General features: G+C 37.4%; 2 protein-coding genes across 2 annotated transcripts in view; both read left to right on the top strand.

Moving 5' to 3' along the window:
- Nucleotides 1–301: 301 nt before the first annotated feature.
- Nucleotides 302–1,282, top strand: LOC113048058 (scavenger receptor cysteine-rich type 1 protein M130-like; the record flags this gene model as incomplete). The annotated part of the gene is made up of 2 exons (XM_026209567.1): nt 302–575; nt 707–1,282. Coding segments are annotated over 2 exons (609 nt in total), but the record flags the coding sequence as incomplete, so codon positions are not given.
- A 255-nt stretch (nt 1,283–1,537) lies between these two features.
- Nucleotides 1,538–23,187, top strand: part of LOC113048056 (scavenger receptor cysteine-rich type 1 protein M130-like) — a 44,219-nt gene continuing 22,569 nt past the window's right edge. The window contains exon 1 of the mRNA XM_026209564.1: nt 1,538–1,717. Coding sequence (XP_026065349.1) covers nt 1,606–1,717 — 112 coding nt within the window. The 5' untranslated portion in view covers nt 1,538–1,605. The remainder of the gene's footprint in view (nt 1,718–23,187) is intronic.

Raw genomic sequence — 23,187 nt, forward strand, 5'->3', positions numbered from 1 at the left:
AGACAGCTGGGCTGTGGCTCTGTGCTGAACTTCTACAGCTCCTCTTCATCCAGTCCTGAACACAGTCATGAGTGTGTGACGGGCTTCCAGTGCTCTGGGAGTGAAGCTCATCTGGGGAACTGCAGCTCTCCACAAACTCTCAACTGCAGCTCCACACAACAGCTGTCAATCACCTGCATCAGTGAGAACAACAACATCTGGACAGATTCTTCAATTGTTTGTGATCAATAATGTGTTTTTCTTTCTCTGAATATCAGGTCAGGGGTCCATCAGGCTGGTGGGTTCTGGGGGAGACTGTGCAGGGAGGCTGGAGGTTTTTCACAATGGCTCATGGGGGACAGTGTGTGATGACTCCTGGGATATTAAAGATGCTCATGTGGTGTGCAGACAGTTGCAGTGTGGAGTGGCCCTCAGTAACCAGCAGGTACCAGCCTGGTTTGGTCCTGGTTCTGGACACATATGGCTGGATGAGGTGGAGTGTGAGGGGAATGAGACGTCCTTGTGGAGCTGCTCTTCTCCAGGCTGGGGAAAACATGACTGTCAACACAAGGAGGATGTAGGAGTCATTTGCTCAGGTAAAAAATTATGAGATAAAAAAAAATCTCAGATATTTCAGTTGCACATATATACTGTGTGTAAAATCCAGTGTTGGAAATTAAAAGGTTTGGATGAGAGCTAAGGTTATTTCTTATACTTTTCCATCTAGAGTTTAAAGATATCAGGTTAACTGAGGGCTGTGAAGGGAATGTGGAGGTTTTCTACAATGGATCCTGGGGTAATGTGTGCTGGAATCAGATGAACAGAGATACAGCAAGTCTGATCTGTCAAGAGTTGAACTGTGGAAGATCTGGCAGTGAACCCGGTAATTCAGAGGAACTAAAGTCTCATAACTGGCTTGATTATTTTAAATGTCGACCACATGACTCCACTTTATGGCAGTGTCCTTCTTCACCCTGGGGACAGAATGTCTGTGGTAAAAATGAAGTGGCCAAAATTATCTGCTCAGGTATAACAGATGCGTTTTACATCAACAAACAATAAAAGAGTAATCGTTCAACATTTATGTTTTGAGAAGATGCATGAAATACATATATTACAATTGTGATTACAGAACAGGAAAGTCTTGAGTCTCCTCAAAGCTATGCGACATACTCCAAATCTCTCCACCAGAAACAATGTTCAGGTAAGTTTATTTAATGGAAGCAAACATAAAAATCATGAATGCTTTAGACAATTAAGGGTGTAATGCTAATGTGCAGCACCAACAAGATTTCATCTTATACACGATCACACACATACTCTTGTTCAGAGGCCACTGTTCTGACTGAACTCTGCTGGCAATTACTGTTTTTGTTTGTGTGTTTGTTTGTTTTGTTTCCTTTTTGTGATGTGCGTGTTTTAGAGCGTCTTCCTCTCAGACTGAGTGGAGGGGACGGCCGGTGCTCTGGGAGGCTGGAGGTGTATCATAACGCTGTGTGGGGCTCAGTCTGTGATGATCAGTGGGACATCAGCGATGCTCAGGTGGTCTGCAGGCAGCTGGGTTGTGGAGCAGCACTGAGGGCTGATGGGAATTCAGTCTTTGGTGCTGGTGAAGGTGTTGTGTGGATGAACAAAGTCGAGTGCAGAGGGAATGAGATTCACCTGTGGGACTGTCCTCTCTCCCTGAATAACCACACTGACTGCTCCCACAAGAAGCTTGTTACACTCAACTGTGAAGGTCAAAGCAACATTTTTTGATAATTTTAGTGCTATTAATAGTTGAGTGTATAAATCAATCATTTGCATGATTTTTAATGTATTTTTAATGTATCTTTTTGGCAGATTTATCAGATGTGTCAGTGTCCACTACTCCTGGCACAACATCATCAGCTTCTCTTCCAGTTTCTCCTTCAGTGCCCTCAACATCAGTCTCTCCTCCACAAACTCCTCCACCAGAGTCTCTCCCAGTGCTTGTGATTGTTCTGGGAGTTGTGCTCTTACTGCTCTTAGTGCCACTGCTTATACTGATTCAGCAGAACAGAGTGATGAGGAGAGGTAGGAGAGACCCAGAGACTGTCATATTGTGTCTCATTCAGTGTGTGATCAGTCATGTGTTGTGAACTGACAGCAGGTTTGTCTGTCTACACTCACAGCTCTCTCTAAGAGGAGAAACCGGATAATGACTCAGTCAGTTTATGAAGAGATTCAGCACAGACACAATCACTTCACTCAAAGGGGTGAGACATGAGCCATCAATCTCATTTAATACAAGTTCAAGTTGTAATTCTATGCGGCAGATTAATTAAATGGGAAATTAGTGTGAGAACACAATCCTATAAAGTGCTGATGAGTGGAAAGTTCTGTAGTTGATCTACTGACAATGAGCAAATTAAAGAACAACAACACAGCCAGATCATTTCCGTAGTGACTAATGCAATCTACCAACATCAGTAAAAGTTAGCTTATAGACGATAATCAGGTGCAGGTATCTACTAACAACACACGCAAAATTGGTTAATACCAGTAAGCGGGGGGAAGTCATGGCCTAAAGATTTTAGAGTTGGACTTGTAACCCATGATACGAGCCGTGACCATACAAGCATACACGATTTCCACACGACTGAAAGAAATCGCATTGCTGTTGTACGAGTTTGCATGCAATTTCTTTCAATCATGTGGAAATCGTGTATGCTTGTATGGTCACGGCTCGTATCAATTGATGATAATGAAAGACGAGCTGTGATCCATGCTGTAATAGTGCTAGTTGATGAGGATAACACAGAAGAAAACCTACAACTGCCGCCAGCAAAAAGGATTTTTCAAGACTTTGCGGAATGGGAGGATGCTGATGCACAGCGATGTGTCATTCGATTTCGAAATAGCAAGATATTTAAAGGTCAAATGGGATGGATTAGAGGCACACAGACCGGATGATGTCCTCCAATGGTGGAAAAGATGATGTCAAGAATATCCAAGATTAAGCAAAGTAACACGCCATGTACTTTTTTATTCCAGCTTCCAGCGCACCATCGGAGAGGTTTTTCAGTATTTGCGGTCTCATACTGGAGCAGAGACGGATTAATTTGAAGCCCTCATCAGTGAACGACATGCTGTTCCTGCATGGGCACATTAAGTAGTCGTGCAGTTTTTTTTAGTTAATTCAGTTTATTTGTATTTATTTATTTTACTAAATATTTAAAATTGGTCTATTTTGTTATTGAGGAATAAGGATATTTTTTTTGTTGAATGTTTGAAGGAATTGCTAAAAGCAAAGAAGGCATTCTTAAGCAGTGTTAGGCCCTAGGCTACTTTTCCTTTGAACATGAAATAAATCTAGGTTTATTATTATTATATAATTTATTAGGCTATACTATAGCCTAACTATTATACTGTAGGTGTATTTTTTATTTATTTACATTTCTTTTTTTTTTTTAACTTTGTTTCTATGTTCTAAGTTCCTTGTTCGTGTTCATCCATTTCACGAGTTCACCCTTACATCTAATCTGAAGGTGAATAGTAGGCATATTAAAGCGTGCTGTCCTGGGGGAGGGGTCCGGGCACGGAGGATAGCCCGAACCCAAATAACTCCCCCTATCCCTAATTTGGGATAAATAGATTAGAAGTGAGGAGTTGGGGTGGAGGAGGGATGCCGAAAAAACTGTCGTGGGACAGGAGGTAGGAAGACTGGATATATATACGCTTGTGTGCTAGTTAAGATGATTAGCTAAACGAGATGCACCTGTGCCAAATTGGATGATTATCTGATTGTGCTCCTCCCGAACTTTGTTAATAAAACCACATTTAATTAAACGCAAATAAAACAAAACATTTGTTTATTTTCCATTTCTTTTTTTAATTTCTATTCAACAGGGGAGCAAGTGAAAAAAAATATCAGAGTAGCAGGCAGAATATGCAATGTATTAAAAAAAATAATAATAATACTTAGGCCTATACGTTACCTGCGGGATTTTGTGGGCAGGAGCGGAATGAAACTTGATTGTTTGCGGGCGAGAGTGGGAGAAAATAACATATATTTTTGCTGGAGCGGGACAAATTCCCAAAAAAAAAAAAAATGGCTGCCAACTGCTCTGGGTGTGTGTTCATTGCTGTGTGTGTTTTGCGCTGACACAAAATTTTAGTAAATCTGGCCCTATATCTGTTCATCTATAATCTATACATTAAATTAAGAAAATATACGTTCAGGTTTATTTGGTGTGAAGCTATTTGACTCATGTTAAATTTGTAGAAGACACACCTGAGAGCTATGATGATGCCATCACCACTGAACACATCTCTGATAGTAAAGGTGTTGTTATTTTTTTATTATTATTTTTTAAAGTAATTTTCTAACATTGTCCCTTTAAATTGATGCTCAGTATCACTTAAAACATTAATTAATCAACCTCAGTACCAATAAAATTCAACCTTTGTTCTGTCTATATGTCCATGTGAATGTAGTGGATACACCACAGCATTATGATGATGTCATCATTAATGGACAGGACTCTCAAGATGTAACAGGTGAGTCACACCAAACCAGATTTTGTTTCTATGAAATAAAAAGCATTAATTAATCATCTTGGCTTTATTGAGTTTAATCTAACAGTCTCAGATAATCATGAGGAGAATGAGATGAAAGACACAAGCTGTGTTACACGTTACAATGTGAGGTTTTATTGTGGTTTTAAATGTGTATCAGATGGAGATCAGGAGGAGTATGATGATGTGAAGAACAGCAATGAAGATAAGACAAACCTGATGGGTAAGTTTTTGTCTAATCTTTTTACTTTATTATATAATAATTTGCTCAAATAAATGCCTTAAATACAACATTTGAGATTATATATTTGCTTTTGTTATTTCATAACAGATTATGATGATGTCATCACCACTAAACACAACTCTGATATTAAAGGGTTAGTTCAGCCAGAAATGAAAATTATGTCATTAATGAGTCACCCTCATGTCGTTCCAAACCAGCAAGACCCCCATTCTTCTTCGGAACACAGTTTAAGATATTTTAGATTTAGTCAGAGAGCTTTCTGATCTTCCATTGAAAATGTATGTACGGTATATTGTCCATGTCCAGAAAAGTAATAAAAACATCATCAAAATAGTCCATGTGACATCAGAGGGTCAGTTAGAATTTGTTGAAGCATTGAAAATACATTTTGGTCCAAAAATGTGAGCGTGACTGCTGTGACCGTTGACGTACGATGCTGCTGACGTGTTATCTTTGTTATGGGCGCGCCAGAAAACACGTCAGCAGCATCATATGTCAGCAGCATCGTGAACGCACTCACAACAGACCTGGAAGAGAAGACAATGTTGAATAAAGACATAATTTTTGGACCAAAATGTATGTTCAATGATTTAACAAAATCTAACTGACCCACTATTGTCACATGGACTACTTTGAAGATGTTTTTATTACCTTTCTGAACATGGACAGTATACTGTACATAAATTTTCATTGGAGGGACAGACTAAATCGAAAATATCTTAAACTATGTTCCGAAGATGAACGGAGGTCTCACGGGTTTGGAACAACATGAGGGTGAGTCATTATTGACATTTTCATTTTTGGCTGAACTAAACCTTTAAAGTTTTTTTTTTTTTTTTTTTAAGTCATTTTCTAACATTGTCCCTTTAAAGTGATGCACAGTACCTATAAAATGCAACCTTTCTTCTGTCTATATGTCCATGTGTATGTAGTGGACAATCCAGAGCATTATGATGATGTCATCATTAATGGACAGGTCTCTAAAGATGTAACAGGTGAGTCACACCAAACCAGATTTTGTTTCTATTAAATATTTAATGCATTCATTGCATTAATGAATTATCATGGCTTTATCAGGTTTAATATAATTGTCCCAGACAGTCATGAGGAGAATGAAATCTATGACACAAGCTGTGTTACACATTACAATTTGAGGTTTTATTTCATGTGTATCAGAGGAAGATCAGGAGGAGTATGATGATGTGAAGAACAGCAATGATGATGAGAGAAACCTGTTGGGTAAGGGTTTGTCTAATTTTTTACTTAAATAATAATTTGCTAAAATAAATGTCTCAGTTTTAAATACTAAATACAACACTTAAGATTATATATTTGCTTTTGTTTTTTTCATAACAGACTATGATGTGGGAGGAGTTGTCACAAAATGAGGGTGGGGCTGTATGTAATGACCACACCCACTGCTTTGGTTCATGATATCACGATTTAACAATTTCTAGAGCTGGGTTTAAATGATCTGCAGCTTCAAGTTTTTCATAAATTTTTTCAGATGAGTTCTCTAGCTTACATTTTGGAATAATCAGTTGTTTTGCACAAGTTTGAAATTGCTCTAGTACCATTTATTTGTTTCTCTTTTTTTCTTTAACATTCACATTCATAAAAAAAAAAAAAAAAAAAACTAAAAAAAAACATTAAACTATCACAAAAAACTGGTATAAATGAATAAAGTCATGCGTATGTATTTTTTTTTCTAGTAAACATTAATTCTGTGTTCTTTCCCTCACTTGGTGTTGGAGCCAATACCCTGTTCTGTCTTAATTAAAACAAATAAATAAATAAAATGGGCGCTTATTTACTTTTTTACCATTTAATATTTTAAGCTTTATTTGTTTATGGATGAAAACATTAAATCTAACATGATGCTTGCATTAAGCATGGTGTTGTTCAAGTATTAATACATTTACTGTGATAACAGTCCTGTCCCAAACCACACTCCTTTTTAATCAAAACATTTTGATTGCCCCATTATGACCAACTGCAGCATTGCAAAACTCCTGCCTCATGAGCCAAACAAACAATCTATTTACACTTCAAATCAAACCCCTCCCCAGCCCCAGAGATGGTTTCTGTGAATTTTTGTAGGTCTTTTTTTTTTTTTTTTTTTTTTTTTTTTATCAAACTAATGTAAAACACGTTTGGTTTTAGTTAGTTATTGATGCAGTAAAACAAGGTGTGTCATGATGATTATGTGCTTGTGGTCTTTTGGAGTTTGGGCGGGACTTTGATACTGCGACTCCACCTTACAGTCTCTACTACATGGACTCTGGCTTCATTTACGGACGTCATTGGTGCAGGATGACAGCGGCCATTTCTGGGACATTTTAGCTTCTTTTTTCTAGAGTTGTAGGAAATGGACATGTTTTCCTTGCTACCTCCAGAACAAAACACGTCTTCCCCCATACTTGTTGCCTCTACTTATTTAATATGTCAGTTTTATTTATTTTGAACCTAATTCTTTATCTATACATATCCTGAATCATGAGTTCACACTTACATTGGCTGAAGTATTATAATGCATATTTGGCGTACTGTCCAGGGAAGGGCTCAGAGCTCAGGAATGGCCTGAACCTATAGAGTACCCCCCATCTAAAAGTGTAATATGAATATGAAGTAGAAACCTTGAGTTACCTTGTTAATAAAACATAATTTTTCTATTTCTGTGTTTCTTTCTTGATTTCCCCGCATCCAGCAGCCCGCATCTATGAATCTCCATTTTACACTCAAAAAAATGATTTTTCACATTTGTTCACTTTACCTGAACAATTCATGTTGAATTAATGCCATTTTGGCTATTTTTCAGTTCAACCTGATTGTGTCATGTTAAACTGACTTAAAACTGTGACTCGTTGGTTTAACATAAAGTTTTCATTTTGAAAGAACATGTTTCAATCAAGTACCTCAAAATAAGTTTTACACTTCCCATCATGCTTTGCACAGGACTGGATATGGGGAGAGAAAATGTTGAAATAAAGTGTTATTTTATGCAGTTTTTAGTAAAATGTGATAATAAGGAGACTTTTTCATGTCTAATGCTCTATTATATGGGCATTTTAAAAGACTTTATATTGGTGTATTTTGTGCGAGTTACCGTTGTGGTGAAGTGTGGAGCTTGTGGTTGAGTTGAGGACCTGCCAAGTTAGCTAAAATTATAAAAATAGGGAAGTTGCGGCCCAATGGTTAGAGTCGAACTGGCAATCGAAAAGTTGTGAGTTCGAGTCCCGGGCCTGCAGGAATTGTGGGTGGGGGGAGAGCATGTACAGTTCTCTCTCCACCTTCAATACCACGACTTAGGTGTCCTTGAGCAAGGCATCGAACCCCCAACTGCTCCCCGGGCGCCGCAGTATAAATGATGAACACTGCTCCGGGTGTGTGCTCACAGTGTGTGTGTGTTCACTGCTCTGTGTGTGTGCATTTTGGATGGGTTAAATGCAGAGCACAAATTCTGAGTATGGGTCACCATACTTGGCTGAATGTCACGTCACTTTCACTTTTGTCACTTTCAATTACAACAATAAAGGTTTGAAAATGTAACATGTTTTGTCCATTTATTCAATAGAATTAAGAAAATGTAAGGTGCTTATATAAAGCAAGTAACAATAAGTTATTGAGAATGAGTAAAGTTTATGTATTATACAAGCTTAAATCACAGTTCATCAGTTTTCATAAAATGTATTTAATTCATTTACGTTAACTGAACATGAAAAGGTGAAGCTTAAACAAATATTAACTTTTGAGTTGGATTTATGTGATTACATTGGATGGAAAATTGACATCTAATTGAATTAAATAAGTTTTAACTTTTGGGGTTAAATATTTTTTTGAGTGTATAGGGGTCATATGACATTGCTAAAAAGAACATTATGTTGTGTATTTGGTGTAATGCAATCTGTTTATGCCATTATACGCTGGCGGTGTATGGTCTTCTGTGTCAGCCGCACCACAAAGATACATTTTCTACATGTATTTACAGCACATCCATGTGGCATGGCTTACCTAGAAGAGTATATGCTGCCTGCATTTAGCAGATATTCTCTAAATTGGTGTGATGTGAGACACAGAGTGGTGGAGAGACACAGAGGAGTGTGTTTGTGTGTTTGCTGCCTCACACAGTAATTATTCTGTGCAGCCCTATATGCTGTTGTTGTCTGCTCTGTATTTAGTGAGTCCTGTTATTCATGTCTGATTCACTCCATGCTAACTTATCATTTTATGTATGCTTATAACACCTTTATCGATGAGCAGCCCCTCACAGTACCGTTTTTGCTTCTGCCCTGTTTTCAGCGCAGCCTAAAATAGTATCAGCTGCGATGCCGCCTAAACAAATGTCACTATTGGTTGGGAATTGTTTATGTATGTTCTATCTTCACTGAGTGTGTAACTTGTACAGGCTGCTTGTAGACTCTCTCATGGCAGGATTGAATATCATTCCCATAACTGAGAAATATCCAGTTACTGGTGTTCAGTATCATATTCTGATGTAATTGCCGCATGCCCCACATTTTATACCGCCTTTTTAGCTCGTCTGTATTTGCATGCAGTTGCATACTTCACTTCAGTTGGACAGTCATTTGACTAGTGAAAGCCAATAGGACTTCAGGAAAGGTTGGAAGGGAAGGAGTTCCCAGAGTAATACCTGTGATGTATCGTTCCTGCTCTCAGGGGAACTGAGATTATGATAGTAACCAGAGATGTTCACTAGGAGCAGGGTTGGAGATCACTGCTCTTGTGAATGCTAGCCAGCCATATTAATGCAAGGCAGTAAGCTCATTGGCTGCATATGCAGCATAAACCAATCAGCTTGTGCCAAGTTGTTTAACTCTCTGAATATCATTTGTTACGTTGACAACCCATGTTGTTACCCTTACTCAGAATTTGTGCTCTGCATTTAACCCATCCAAAGTGCACACACACACAGCAGTGAAAACACACAAACCGTAAACACACATCTGGAGCAGTGGGTAGCCATTTATGCTGCGGCAAGCAGTTGGGGGTTCGGTACCTTGCTCAAGGGCACCTCAGTCAAGGTATTGCCGGCCCGAGATTCAAACTCACAACCCTAGGGTTAAGAGTCAAACTCTCTAACCACTAGGCCATAACTTCCACAAGTTAATATGCCTCCTCTTAATTTATTGTTGATAAATGAACAATTTGTCACCTATAGTGGTTGTTATTAAAACTTAAATTCTTAGTGTCTTTAATCTCTCAGACCTCAATTGACCAGATATATATATATATATATATATATATATATATATATATATATATATATATATATATATATATATATATATATATATATCTGTTTGACCAGAATTAAAGTTCTTAAGAATTTTCTTATAAGAAAAAACGAATTATTTCTGTCCAGTAAGCATTCAAAATTTAGACACTCTCCACTGCTGTAACATGGGCACAAGACGCTTATCAGCTCGTTTCTGGAATTAGTGTTTTGCTTCTATCTATCGGAAGACTAACGCATTGCAGAATGAAATGCATCCTGTCATTAGAATAAAATAGTTTTTTTTTTTTTTTTTTTTTTTTTGCTGCCATCTTGTGGTTGAGTAACACAATGCTACATTCAACGCACAAGCCCATGTACTTTAATACTTGCTGTAGTGAATGAAAGCGGTTTATTTTCAATAAGACATTGATTTTGTACCATTTTTTGAATGAACAATTTTATATTATAAAATATAATAATAATAATAATAATAATAATAATAATAATAATAATAATAATAATAATAATAATAATAATAATAATGTCAGAAAAGGTAAGGGTTGCAAAATATTTAAATTTGGGAGTTATATGTTGTAGTTATTTTTGAAGACATATTCATCTTTTTTTATATAATTATTTGTTTAAAAGGGGTTCAGCCTAATGATTTCAGTTAATGCTATATCTGAGAATAAGGAATGGAATAAGATTACTTGTTTTCCTGTTATAATGTAAATTGTTATTTGCTGGATGTCAATTTTTTAAAGGAATTTTCATTTATTTATTGTATGAGTGAAATATAAGTTTGAAGTGATCAGTTATCAGTCTCTGTATCTCAGCAGGTGTTGAAGCTGTAAATATCCCGGAGTGCTTCCTCTCTCTGAAATCTTTAATGTCTCCTGTATGAAGTGTGACTATTTTTTTCCTCTGGCAGGTGTGTGTGTGCACATCCTCACTGAAGAGTCTCTGTATGGAGGAGGAGGAGTCCTGTTCAGCGCTGACGTTAATTTTATATATATGGTGAAAATCAGAAATGCCTCCTCTGATTTGTCACTGATTGTGTTTGATGATTTCCTCTGTGGTGTCTAATAAGGTAACAGTGAGTGTCATTGGCAGCTGTGAGTCTCTCTCTCTCTCTTTAGGGGGCTGACAGGAGCCAGTTTCTTCAGTGTGTTTGAGGGAGCAGAGGAGAAACTTGTGCTGCATTTTGAGCTGATGAAAATAGTTTGTTGAGCAGGAGAGGATGGAAAGCTGTTTGATACTTATATTTCTGTGCTATATGATAAAACTCATCACCTCTGGTAGGTTTATTCTTCAAGGAGGGAAATGATCTCAAATCAAACATTTATATGTATTAGTATTAAGCAGTGATTATGCTGTAATAAATTTATTAAAGCTGTTCTTTTCTTCCTGTTCTTTTTTTCAATATTTATTTTATTCCCCCTTTCTTTCTCTTGGTGTTTTAATTATCTGTTGCACTAACAGACACTGTGAATGTGAGGTTGGTTGGTGGTCACAGTCGCTGTGCTGGTCGAGTGGAGGTTCTTCACAGAGGTCAGTGGGGAACAGTGTGTGATGACTGGTGGGATTTGGCTGATGCTGCAGTGGTGTGTAGAGAGCTGGACTGTGGAGAACCTGTAGATGCTCTGAGTGATGCTCATTTTGGATCAGAATCAGAAATAATTTGGATGAGTACTGTCATGTGTACTGGATCAGAGTCCACATTGAAGAACTGTGCATCAGGAGGATGGGGTAAATATGGTTGTGATCATAGTAAAAATGCTGGAGTCATCTGCTCAGGTGAGCTGTTACAAGATATGAAATCACTGAAAATGTTTAATATTTCATGAACATTATCTAAACTAAACACACACACACAGAATATTCTTAAAACATCTAATAGCACATCTGTTCCATGAGTGTTTACAATAATTAATGCACTCATTCACAATTTTCTTTACTGTGTCCCTGCTAATTCTATTATTATTATAATTGCTGTTGTTGCTTTTGCTGTTGTTATTAACAAAAACTATTTAAATGAACTGTGTTGTTTCAGAAGTATGGCTGGTTGGAGATTCTCGCTGCTCTGGGAGGTTAGAGATCCTTCATAATCAGACGTGGATGTCAGTGTGTGACGCTGTCTTTGACCAGCAGGATGCAGAGGTTGTGTGTAGAGAGCTGGACTGTGGGGCTCCTGTACAGGTGCTGGGAGCAGCTGCTTTTGACAAAGGAGACGCTCAGATGTGGACACAAGAGATTCAGTGCAGAGGAAATGAGTCTCAGATTAATCTCTGTCCAACATCATCATCACATGAAAACACCTGTTCACATGACAGTGATGTTGGACTGATGTGTACAGGTTGGAATTCATTTTCTTTTAGTAAAACCGTTTTCATTTTTTATTTGTGTGTGTGTGTCTGCTATTGCCCATTCTTAATATTTATTTCCCTCTGTCCTCTATTTCCTATACATCTGCCATTCTCATTAAATAGACAGTGTGAATGTGAGGTTGGTTGGTGGTCACAGTCGCTGTGCTGGTCGAGTGGAGGTTCTTCATAGAGGTCAGTGGGGAACAGTGTGTGACAATTACTGGGATATGGCTGATGCTGCAGTGGTGTGTAGAGAGCTGGACTGTGGAGAACCTGTAGATGCTCTGAGTGATGCTCAATTTGGATCAGGATCAGGACCGATCTGGATGAGTACTGTCATGTGTACTGGATCAGAATCCACACTGAAGAACTGTGGGTCATTAGGATGGGGTAAACATAACTGTAATCATACTAAAGATGCTGGAGTCATCTGCTCAGGTAAACTACTTCAAACTGGTCCATAGTGATGAGCCACTTGCCTTAAACCTTTTATCTGTAGATAACAAATCTATTAGTTTTGTTTTTACTTTAATAAATGGTTTTAAACGGATGACCATCAATTTAAATATTTATATGATAAAAAAGTACCACTATTTTTTATGTGATAAATAATGTCAAGATCTATAATAAACATTATACATAATGTCTATGTAATATTTTTAATAACATATTATAATGAGGTTAAACTTAAATTTTTATGAACTAACAAGTTTAAAGCATTTTTTAATCTAATTTTGTTAATTGGTTTATCTAATTTCTACACTTAAAAATATTGAAGCAGCATTTTCTTGTAAAACGATCTGTAATGTTTTTGTTTACAACGTAACTTTTTTTTTTTTTTTTTTTTTTTACAATGCACATTTATTTTTTAACATCAATTTGTATAGATTAGCATCAATACATCATAATGAAAAAAACTATGACTTAAAAATTATAAGTACATTTAACATTAATCTTAATCAATGAATGATTTCAAATAATGGTATACTGTCAATTGTGTTCATGATACTGAATGCATTAATTGATGTTAACAAATTAAACCTTATTATGAAGTCTTACCAGTGATTATTTTTCTTTAATTGATCAGAAGTCCGGCTGGTTGGAGGATCTCGCTGCTCTGGGAGGTTAGAGATCCTTCAAAATCAGACGTGGATGTCAGTGTGTGACGCTGTCTTTGACCAGCAGGATGCAGAGGTTGTGTGTAGAGAGCTGGACTGTGGGGCTCCTGTACAGGTGCTGGGAGCAGCTGCTTTTGACAAAGGAGACACTCAGATGTGGACACAAGAGATTCAGTGCAGAGGAAATGAGTCTCAGATTCACCTTTGTCCAACATCTCCATCACATGAAAACAACTGTTCTCATGACAGTGATGTTGGACTGATCTGTAAAGGTTGGAATTTTTTTTTAAGTAAAATCACTTTTATTTTTTACTTAGTTTGCGTGTGTGTGTGCATGTTCCTGCCCAGTCCTAATATTGATTTCCCTCTGTCCTCTATTTCCTATACATCTGCCATTCTCTCTGTTCATTATATAGACCGTGTGAATGTGAGGTTAGTTGGTGGTCACAGTCGCTGTGCTGGTAGAGTGGAGGTGTTTCACAGAGGTCAGTGGGGAACAGTGTGTGATGTTGGTTGGGATATGACTGATGCTGCAGTGGTGTGTAGAGAGCTGGACTGTGGAGAACCTGTAGATGCTCTGAGTGATGCTCATTTTGGATCAGGATCAGGACCGATCTGGATAAATTATGTTGAGTGTATTGTATCAGAGTCCACATTGAAGATGTGTGGGTCAGAAGGATGGGGTAAACATGACTGTGATCATAGTAAAGATGCTGGAGTCATCTGCTCAGGTAAATTACTTCAAACTGGTACTTAGTGATGAACCAGCTGCCTTAAATCCACCTCTCATTAAAATGTGTATTTATTTATTTTAACTTTTTCCAAACTTAGAAATTGTAATGTATAATGCTTAATGGTTTACCAAAGATGACTGGAATTATGTTCCATTATGTGTTTTTCATGACAAAAAATAATGTCCAGGTCTAAAATAAACATCAGTCATCCCTACTTTAATATCTGAGAACATGTTAAATGTATAAGCATTATGTTTCATGAGTTAACAAGTAATCAGATGTTTACAACATTTATTAATCTAGGTAAATGTTATATACAATTTTAACCTTGGAGTTTGTATAAGTATAAACATAAAAATTTTTTATGATGAACAAGCCTGAATTTAAATGAACAACAGTATACTGATTAATTAATCTTAAATATTTAAAAATAATTATGTTCATAATTACGTTGGGATAACCAATGAATTACCTGATGATAAAAAATTAAACCTTATTATGAAGTGTTTCCGACGTTTCTTTTACTTTCATTGTTCAGGTGTCAGGCTGGTTGGAGGATCTCGCTGCTCTGGGAGGTTAGAGATCCTTCATAATCAGACGTGGATGTCAGTGTGTGACACTGTCTTTGACCAGCAGGATGCAGAGGTTGTGTGTAGAGAGCTGGACTGTGGGGCTCCTGTACAGGTGCTGGGAGCAGCTGCTTTTGACAAAGGAGTTGCTCAGATGTGGACACAAGAGATTCAGTGCAGAGGAAATGAGTCTCAGATTCACCTCTGTCCAATATCTCCATCACATGAAAACAACTGTTCACATGACATTGATGTTGGATTGGTGTCTGCAGGTTAGAATTACTTTCCTTTTAATTTATCTTTAAAATGTAGTAATTTTTTCATTATTTTGAGTCTTTTGCATCTCAAATTTTCTTTCACTCTGTCTTTCAATTTTTGTTTTGTTTCATTCTCTTTGTGCATTATACAGACCGTGTGAATGTGAGGTTGGTTGGTGGTCACAGTCGCTGTGCTGGTCGAGTGGAGGTTCTTCACAGAGGTCAGTGGGGAACAGTGTGTGATATTTTCTGGGATATGGCTGATGCTGCAGTGGTGTGTAGAGAGCTGGACTGTGGAGAACCTGTAGATGCTGTGGGTGATGCTCATTTTGGATCAGGATCAGGACCAATCTGGATGACTTTTGTATTATGTACTGGATCAGAATCTACACTGAAAAACTGTGGATCATCAGGATGGGGTAAAAGCAGATGTGATCATAGCAAAGATGCAGGTGTCATTTGTTCAGGTGAATGAGAGTGATCTTCAATACTTTTTGGAGGAAATTCACTAAACAGTCATGCCACTCTACCGCATGCCATCAACTCAACATTCAGTGTCCAAATAGCAATTTGTCTTTGGTAAATAAACTATGTGATTGTCATTTATATGACGTTTTCTCATTTTATTTTGGTAATTCATTGTCATGAAATTTTTAACACTGACACTGACTTGCTATTGTTTTATGTCTATATCATATCATTGTAAAAGATGGACTTCTGTGCTGTGCTGCTTTGTTCAGGAGTCAGACTTGTTGGAGGTTCCCGCTGCTCTGGAAGAGTTGAGATCCTTCATAATCAGACGTGGATGTCAGTGTGTGACGCTGTCTTTGACCAGCAGGATGCAGAGGTTGTGTGTAGAGAGCTGGACTGTGGGGCTCCTGTACAGGTGCTGGGAGCAGCTGCTTTTGACAAAGGAGACGCTCAGATGTGGACACAAGAGATTCAGTGCAGAGGAAATGAATCATTCATTCGATTTTGTCCAACTTCACATGACATACAGTGCTCTCAAGAAAAGAATGTGGGACTGATATGTTCTGGTAAAATGGCAATGTTTAACCTTTAAAACATTTATTACTGAAATTACAAATCACATGATGGTAGTGTTTAACAATCCATGTGTAGCTGCTGTGGAAATACTAATCATTTGATTTATTATTTTGTATAGTTATGTTGCAAAAACAGTTGAGCAGAGATAAAATTGTTTTGAAATAAATCTTCGGTATTCCAGGAGATATGTTAAGTTCAAAGAAAAGGAGCCACAATTTCAAAAAGAGTATGTTAGCAATTGTCAAACAGTGTAATACAACAACAGCAATAAGATCAATTATTTGTTTATTTGTAATATACTCTTGTCTATCTTTATTTTTCCAGTTCAAAATATGTATAAATATTTGTATTTACAAACTTCTCTTCTGCTACTGTGGTTAAATATTCTCTCTATATCTCTCTTACTCTCTCTCTCCTTCTGTGGTGAAATTCTCTTTTTCATGTACAGATTTTGAGACTGTTAGGTTGGTTGGTGGAAACAGTTCCTGCAGTGGAAGAGTGGAGGTTCATCATGATGGTCAGTGGGGAACAGTGTGTGATGATAACTGGGATATGACTGATGCTGAAGTGGTGTGTAGAGAGATGAGCTGTGGAGAGGCTTTAAATCCAATATATGGGGCTTACTTTGGGCAAGGATCAGGACCAATCTGGATGGATGATGTGGCTTGTAGTGGATCAGAGTCCACCCTGAAGGACTGTAGATCATTAGGATGGGGTGTTCATAACTGTGATCATCAATATGATGCTGGAGTCAGATGCTCAGGTGAGCTGCTCCACACATTAGCCTGTTAATGCATCACTGATCAGACTTTCATTCATAAATATAATTTACTCAATTTAAACTTACTGGTGTGTAATTTGATTTTAAAGCATTTCATGAACAATTCATTGATAATTAATATATTTTATTGTCTAAACCTACTGCTTTAATCCGTGCATCTCTTTTTATTAATTAAAGAACTTGCTATTGATTTACATGTGCATCTCAATAAATTAGAATGTTGTGGAAAAGTGCATTTATTTCAGTAATTCAACTCAAATTGCAAAACTCATGTATTAAAATAAAATCAGTGCACACAGTGTGAAGTAGTTTAAGTCTTCGTTTTTTTTTAATTGTGATGATTTTAGTTCACATTTAACAAAAACCCTCAAATTCATGATCTCAACAAATCTGAATATGGTGGACATGCCAACCAGCTAATCAACTCAAAACACCTGCAAAGCTTTCCTGAGCCTTCAAAATTGTGTCTCAGTTTGGGTCACCTGGCTAAACAATAATGGTGAAGACTGCTGACCAGCTTTTTGAAGATGCTGTTTTCATTTTGCAGGATTTGGCACCTGATCACACTGCCAAAAGCACCAAAAGTTAAATGGTTAAATGACCATGGTGTTGTTGTTGTTATTGACTGGCCAGCAAACTCACCAGACCTGAACCCCAGAGAGAATCTATGGTGTATTGTCAAGAGCAAAATGAGAAACAAGAGACCAAAAAATGCAAAAGAGCTGAAGGCCACTATCAAAGAAACTTGGGCTTCCATACCACCTCAGCAGTGCCACAAACTGATCACCTCCATGCCACGCTGAACTGAGTCAGTAATTAAAGCAAAAGGCACCTCTACTAAATATTGAGGACATGTAAATTAACATACTTTCCAGAAGGCCAACAATTCACTATTTTTTTGTTTTGTTTATATATATATATATATTATTATTAACTTTTTTATTTTTATTTATTTATTTATTTTTTGCTCTTATGAAGTAATTTGTTGAGATGAATTGGTGGGTTTTTGTTAAATGTGAGCCAAAAGTTTCACAATTTGAGTTAAATTACTGAAATGAACTTTTCTGAGACATTCTAATTTATTGAGATGCACCTGTATATCTGTATCATAATCATAGTGACAGATAGTCTTGTCTGTTGTGTAAATGTTATCAGAAACTATAAATTATGGACGATTTACGAGACTTGCTGATGGACGTCACCTGTGCTCTGGGAGGTTAGAGATCCTTCATAATCAGACGTGGATGTCAGTGTGTGATGCTGTCTTTGACCAGCAGGATGCAGAGGTTGTGTGTAGAGAGCTGGACTGTGGGGCTCCTGTACAGGTGCTGGGAGCAGCTGCTTTTGGCAAAGGAGACGCTCAGATGTGGACACAAGAGATTCAGTGCAGAGGAAATGAATCACACATTCGACAATGCCCATTTTCAAATAATATAAATTGCACCCATGAAAATCAAGTGGCACTGATGTGTTCTGGTATAATTTTTAAACAAATCTAATTGTTAAATAGTCTAATATTGTACAGGGCTTGACTTTAACAATTGCCCAATATGGGTGGATATCAGTAGTGACGTGTAACACAGTCATAAACCACTTTGGTTGGGTTGGGTTGGTTGGGTCTTAAATTTTGGGACAGAAAAACAAAAATTATGATAGGCTATGGATTCATATGATGATTAATTGTACTGAATAACGAGAACTGTACGATTCAAAGTCAAAATGCAGCAAAATAGTTTTTTGTTATGTATCCAGGCACAGCTGGATTTCTTTTTTTTTATCTGTTGAAATGGCCTTAGCAAGCACACCCACTTCATTACCTTTGAGGTTAACAAACTTAATGCTTTACACAGGGCTTGACAGTAAAGGCTTTTTTGGTTTAATATGTTACTCTAGTCATTGCCCTACCCCACTCATACGGTATTTATTTTATTTGTGCAGCTCTTTAAAAAGAAAGCTCTTAAATAGCCTTAATTTGGATTTTAAAAATCCTGCAGATACCCTGTAAATATATGGAAACAAGAAAAAGAAAAGACAGTTCAACGAAAAAGTGGAAGTCAGGTTGAGAATTGCTGGTCTGTGATCCAGCACAGAATAATGTACTAAATCATGACATTTGCATATAAAGAAGTCTTAAATCTAGCTATAGTGTTTAGCTTAGCATAGTCAACTTTAATCATGTAAAATCTAATTTCCCAAAAACTAAATTATGGTCAGTAAAAATGCTAAGTGGCTAGTAATTTTGGAAAACCACTAGCCACAGTGGCTGGTGAGGAAAAATGTTAATGTCAAACCCTGCTCTGACTGTATTAAACAAAACCATCTGAAGAATTATTCATTACTCATACTGTTTGTTTTTTTCCTATAAACTCTTGCTCGGTTTCATAAAGACTATGTTTTGTCTCCAGGTTACACTGATCTCAGGCTGGTAAACGGTCCTGAAATCTGTTCTGGTCGAGTCGAATGTCAGTACTTTAGTAAATGGGGCACAGTGTGTGATGCATGCTGGGATATGAGAGCTGCCAGTGTCCTCTGTAGACAGCTGAATTGTGGGATTGCTGTGTCTGTTGTGGGATCAGACTGGTTTGGCGAGGGAAGTGGTGAAATCTGGGCTGATGTGTTTGATTGTGACGGGAATGAAACAAAACTCTCAGAATGTTCCATCTCTTCATGGAGTCGAGCTGAATGTTCTCATAGACGAGATGTTGGAGTCATCTGCTCTGGTGAGAGGATTTTAATGAAATTACCATGCTATAATATAATATAATATAATATAATATAATATAATATAATATAATATAATATAATATAATATAATATAATATAATATAATATAATATAATATAATATAATATAATAAGGGATAATCAACAGTTTATCGTGCATTAAATTATTTTAAGAAACATGAAGTGTAGGCAAAGTTGCCTCCTCAAAGCGCATTTAAAATCCATTAATACACAGAAAACCGTTTATTATCCCACTTATAAAATAGTGCAGTTAGATCACATTTATTTGAATTATTTGAATCAATTAACAATTGTTTGTTTGAGACAGAGAGAGATGAAAGTTGTGTGTGTGAATTACCTGGATGTGTGTCTCTCTATCTACAAACAAAGTTTAGTTACATATTTTATCTTCTCGTTGCTGTGGAATATAATGCAGCGATCCAGTATCTAATGTTAATCAATTTTATAAATAAAAGTCACAGGGCAACGTTGACAAGTTTAGATTGGCCTAACTCCTTAACATTTCTGTGCCCAGCGGATCTCCGATCTTTCTCTCTCTCTCGCTCTCTCTCTCTCTCTCTCTCTGTGTACAAGTGGTGTGTGTTTTGATTTGATTAAACTTTATTGTACTCAAGGGCAATTCTTTGTGTGTGTGTTTAAGCATTGCATTAATATGGACTGGAGATTAAACTGACTTGGAACTACCTGTGCATTAAACAGTTTTAAAGGGTTAGTTCACCCAAAAATGAAAATTATGTCAATAATGACTCACCCTCATGTCTTTCCAAACCCATAAGTCCTCTGTTCATCTTCGGAACACAGTTTAAGATATTTTAGATTTAGTCAGAAACTTTCTGTCCCTCCATTGAAAGTGTGTACGATATACTGTCCATGGCCAGAAAGGTAATAAAAAAATCATCAAAGTAGTCCATGTGACATCAAAGTACAGTTAGAATTTCAGTTCTCTCTTCACAGCAGTTCAGTCAGTGTAATGTTTGAGTTAATGAATTACTCCGGTATTGGTTTATTTTGACTCAGAGGGAGTGTCAGCCATGTAAAAAAAAAAAAAAAGTTAAGAGCTTAAGTCATTAATGCGGATTAATTGATTATTGGAGACGCGAACCGTTTCAAACGATTAAATTCAATTTGGTGAACTGGTTCAAGAAGAACCGGTTAAATCAAATTATTAATTCGCAAACCAGATATCACTACACTGCAGTGTTGTAAACGTGCTCACAACAGACACGGAAGAGAAGACAATGCTGAATAAAGTCATAATTTTTGTTATATTTGGACCAAAATGTATTTTCGATGCTTCAAAAATTCTAACTAACCCTCTGATGAGACATGGACTACTTTGATGTTGTTTTTATTAACTTTCTGGACATGGACAGTATACCATACACACACTTTCAATTGAGGGACTGAGAGCTCTCTGACTAAATCTAAAATATCTTAAACTGTGTTTCCGAAGATGAACGGAGGTCTTACGGGTTTGGAACGACATGAGGGTGAGTCATTAATGACATAATTTTCATTTTTGGGTGAACTTTTTGGGTGAAACCCTTTAATGCATACCTGCCAGCCAATCAGAATCACATATTCAGACAGACCATGGAATAATATAATATAATATAATATAATATAATATAATATAATATAATATAATATAATATAATATAATATAATATAATATAATATAATATAATATAATATAATATAATATAATATAATATAATGCCACATCTTCTCCTAAGATTCCTCTCTGGCTCTTCATGACGGTCTGGTGCGGTTCTCTGGAGAGAGACAGTGTGAGGGGGAGGTGGAAGTTTTCATCCATCAGGTCTGGAGGAGAGTTCTGCTGGACTCCTGGAGTCTCTCTGAATCCTCTGTGGTCTGCAGACAGCTGGGCTGTGGCTCTGTGCTGAACTTCTACAGCTCCTCTTCATCCAGTCCTGAACACAGTCATGAGTGTGTGATGGGCTTCCAGTGCTCTGGGAGTGAAGCTCATCTGGGGAACTGCAGCTCTCCACAAACTCTCAACTGCAGCTCCACACAACAGCTGTCAATCACCTGCATCGGTGAGAAGAACAACATCTGGGCAGATTCTTCAATTGTTTGTGATCAATAATGTGTTTTTCGTTCTCTGAATAACAGGTCGGGGGTCCATCAGGCTGGTGGGTTCTGGGGGAGACTGTGCAGGGAGGCTGGAGGTTTTTCACAGTGGCTCATGGGGGACAGTGTGTGATGACTCCTGGGATATTAAAGATGCTCATGTGGTGTGCAGACAGCTGCAGTGTGGAGTGGCCCTCAGTAACCAGCCGGTACCAGCCTGGTTTGGTCCTGGTTCTGGACACATATGGCTGGATGAGGTGGAGTGTGATGGGAATGAGACGTCTCTGTGGAGCTGCTCTTCTCCAGGCTGGGGAAAACATGACTGTCAACACAAGGAGGATGTAGGAGTCGTGTGCTCAGGTAAACATGCTGCTGTTTTTTTTAATTATACTTGAAATTAACATCAAGGTTATAGAAATAACCTTTTAACACATTCACAAATCCATAATGCCTTAATGCATAATGCATTTTACATTTTGATATTTTAAATAAAATTTTCTTTTCATTTTCATCTAGAGTTTAAAGAGATCAGGTTAACTGAGGGCTGTGAAGGGAATGTGGAGGTTTTCTACAATGGATCCTGGGGTAATGTGTGCTGGAACCAGATGGAGGGAGATACAGTGAGTCTGATCTGTCAAGAGCTGAACTGTGGAAGATCTGGTGTTTTGTCTGATTCTACAGCAAGAGTGAAATCAGCTCCTAACTGGCTGGATAAAGTTACATGTCGACCACATGATTCCACTTTATGGCAGTGTCCATCTTTACCCTGGGGTCAAAACTACTGTGGTGTCGATGAAGTGGCCAGAATTACTTGTTCAGGTGAGATGATATTATATTTAAATTATTTAATATGGTCTCAGTAGTCATATTTCCTTAAATGTTCCACAGTTATTTGGCAAGTAATAATTTCCTTTCTGCAAAACTAAACATTGTTTAATGTTTCATTTTAGTGGAGGAGAGTGAGTCTCTCAGTCGTCCAACATGTTCAGCATCTCCTCACCAGAGACAGTGTTCAAGTAAGTTTCCTAATACACATGTTAATGTTTCTTATTGTAAGCCTTTATTTGCATATATATTATTATCTGTGCATAACATTATTGTTACTGATTTAAAATCAGTGCATTTAAGTTTGCTTTTAAAAATCCATCTTCAGTTTTAGAGTGTATTTTGTTGTGAATGTTGTGCTGAAGCTGGTCTGTTCTGATTGATGTGTGTTTTAGATCATGTTCCTCTCAGACTGAGTGGAGGGGACGGCCGGTGCTCTGGGAGGCTGGAGGTGTATCATAACGCTGTGTGGGGCTCAGTCTGTGATGATCAGTGGGACATCAGCGATGCTCAGGTGGTCTGCAGGCAGCTGGGTTGTGGAGCAGCACTGAGGGCTGATGGGAATTCAGTCTTTGATGCTGGTGAAGGTGTTGTGTGGATGAACAAAGTCGAGTGCAGAGGGAATGAGATTCACCTGTGGGACTGTCCTCTTTC

Source organism: Carassius auratus, chromosome 29 (assembly GCF_003368295.1).
Source record: "Carassius auratus strain Wakin chromosome 29, ASM336829v1, whole genome shotgun sequence".
Lineage (NCBI taxonomy): Eukaryota > Metazoa > Chordata > Actinopteri > Cypriniformes > Cyprinidae > Carassius > Carassius auratus.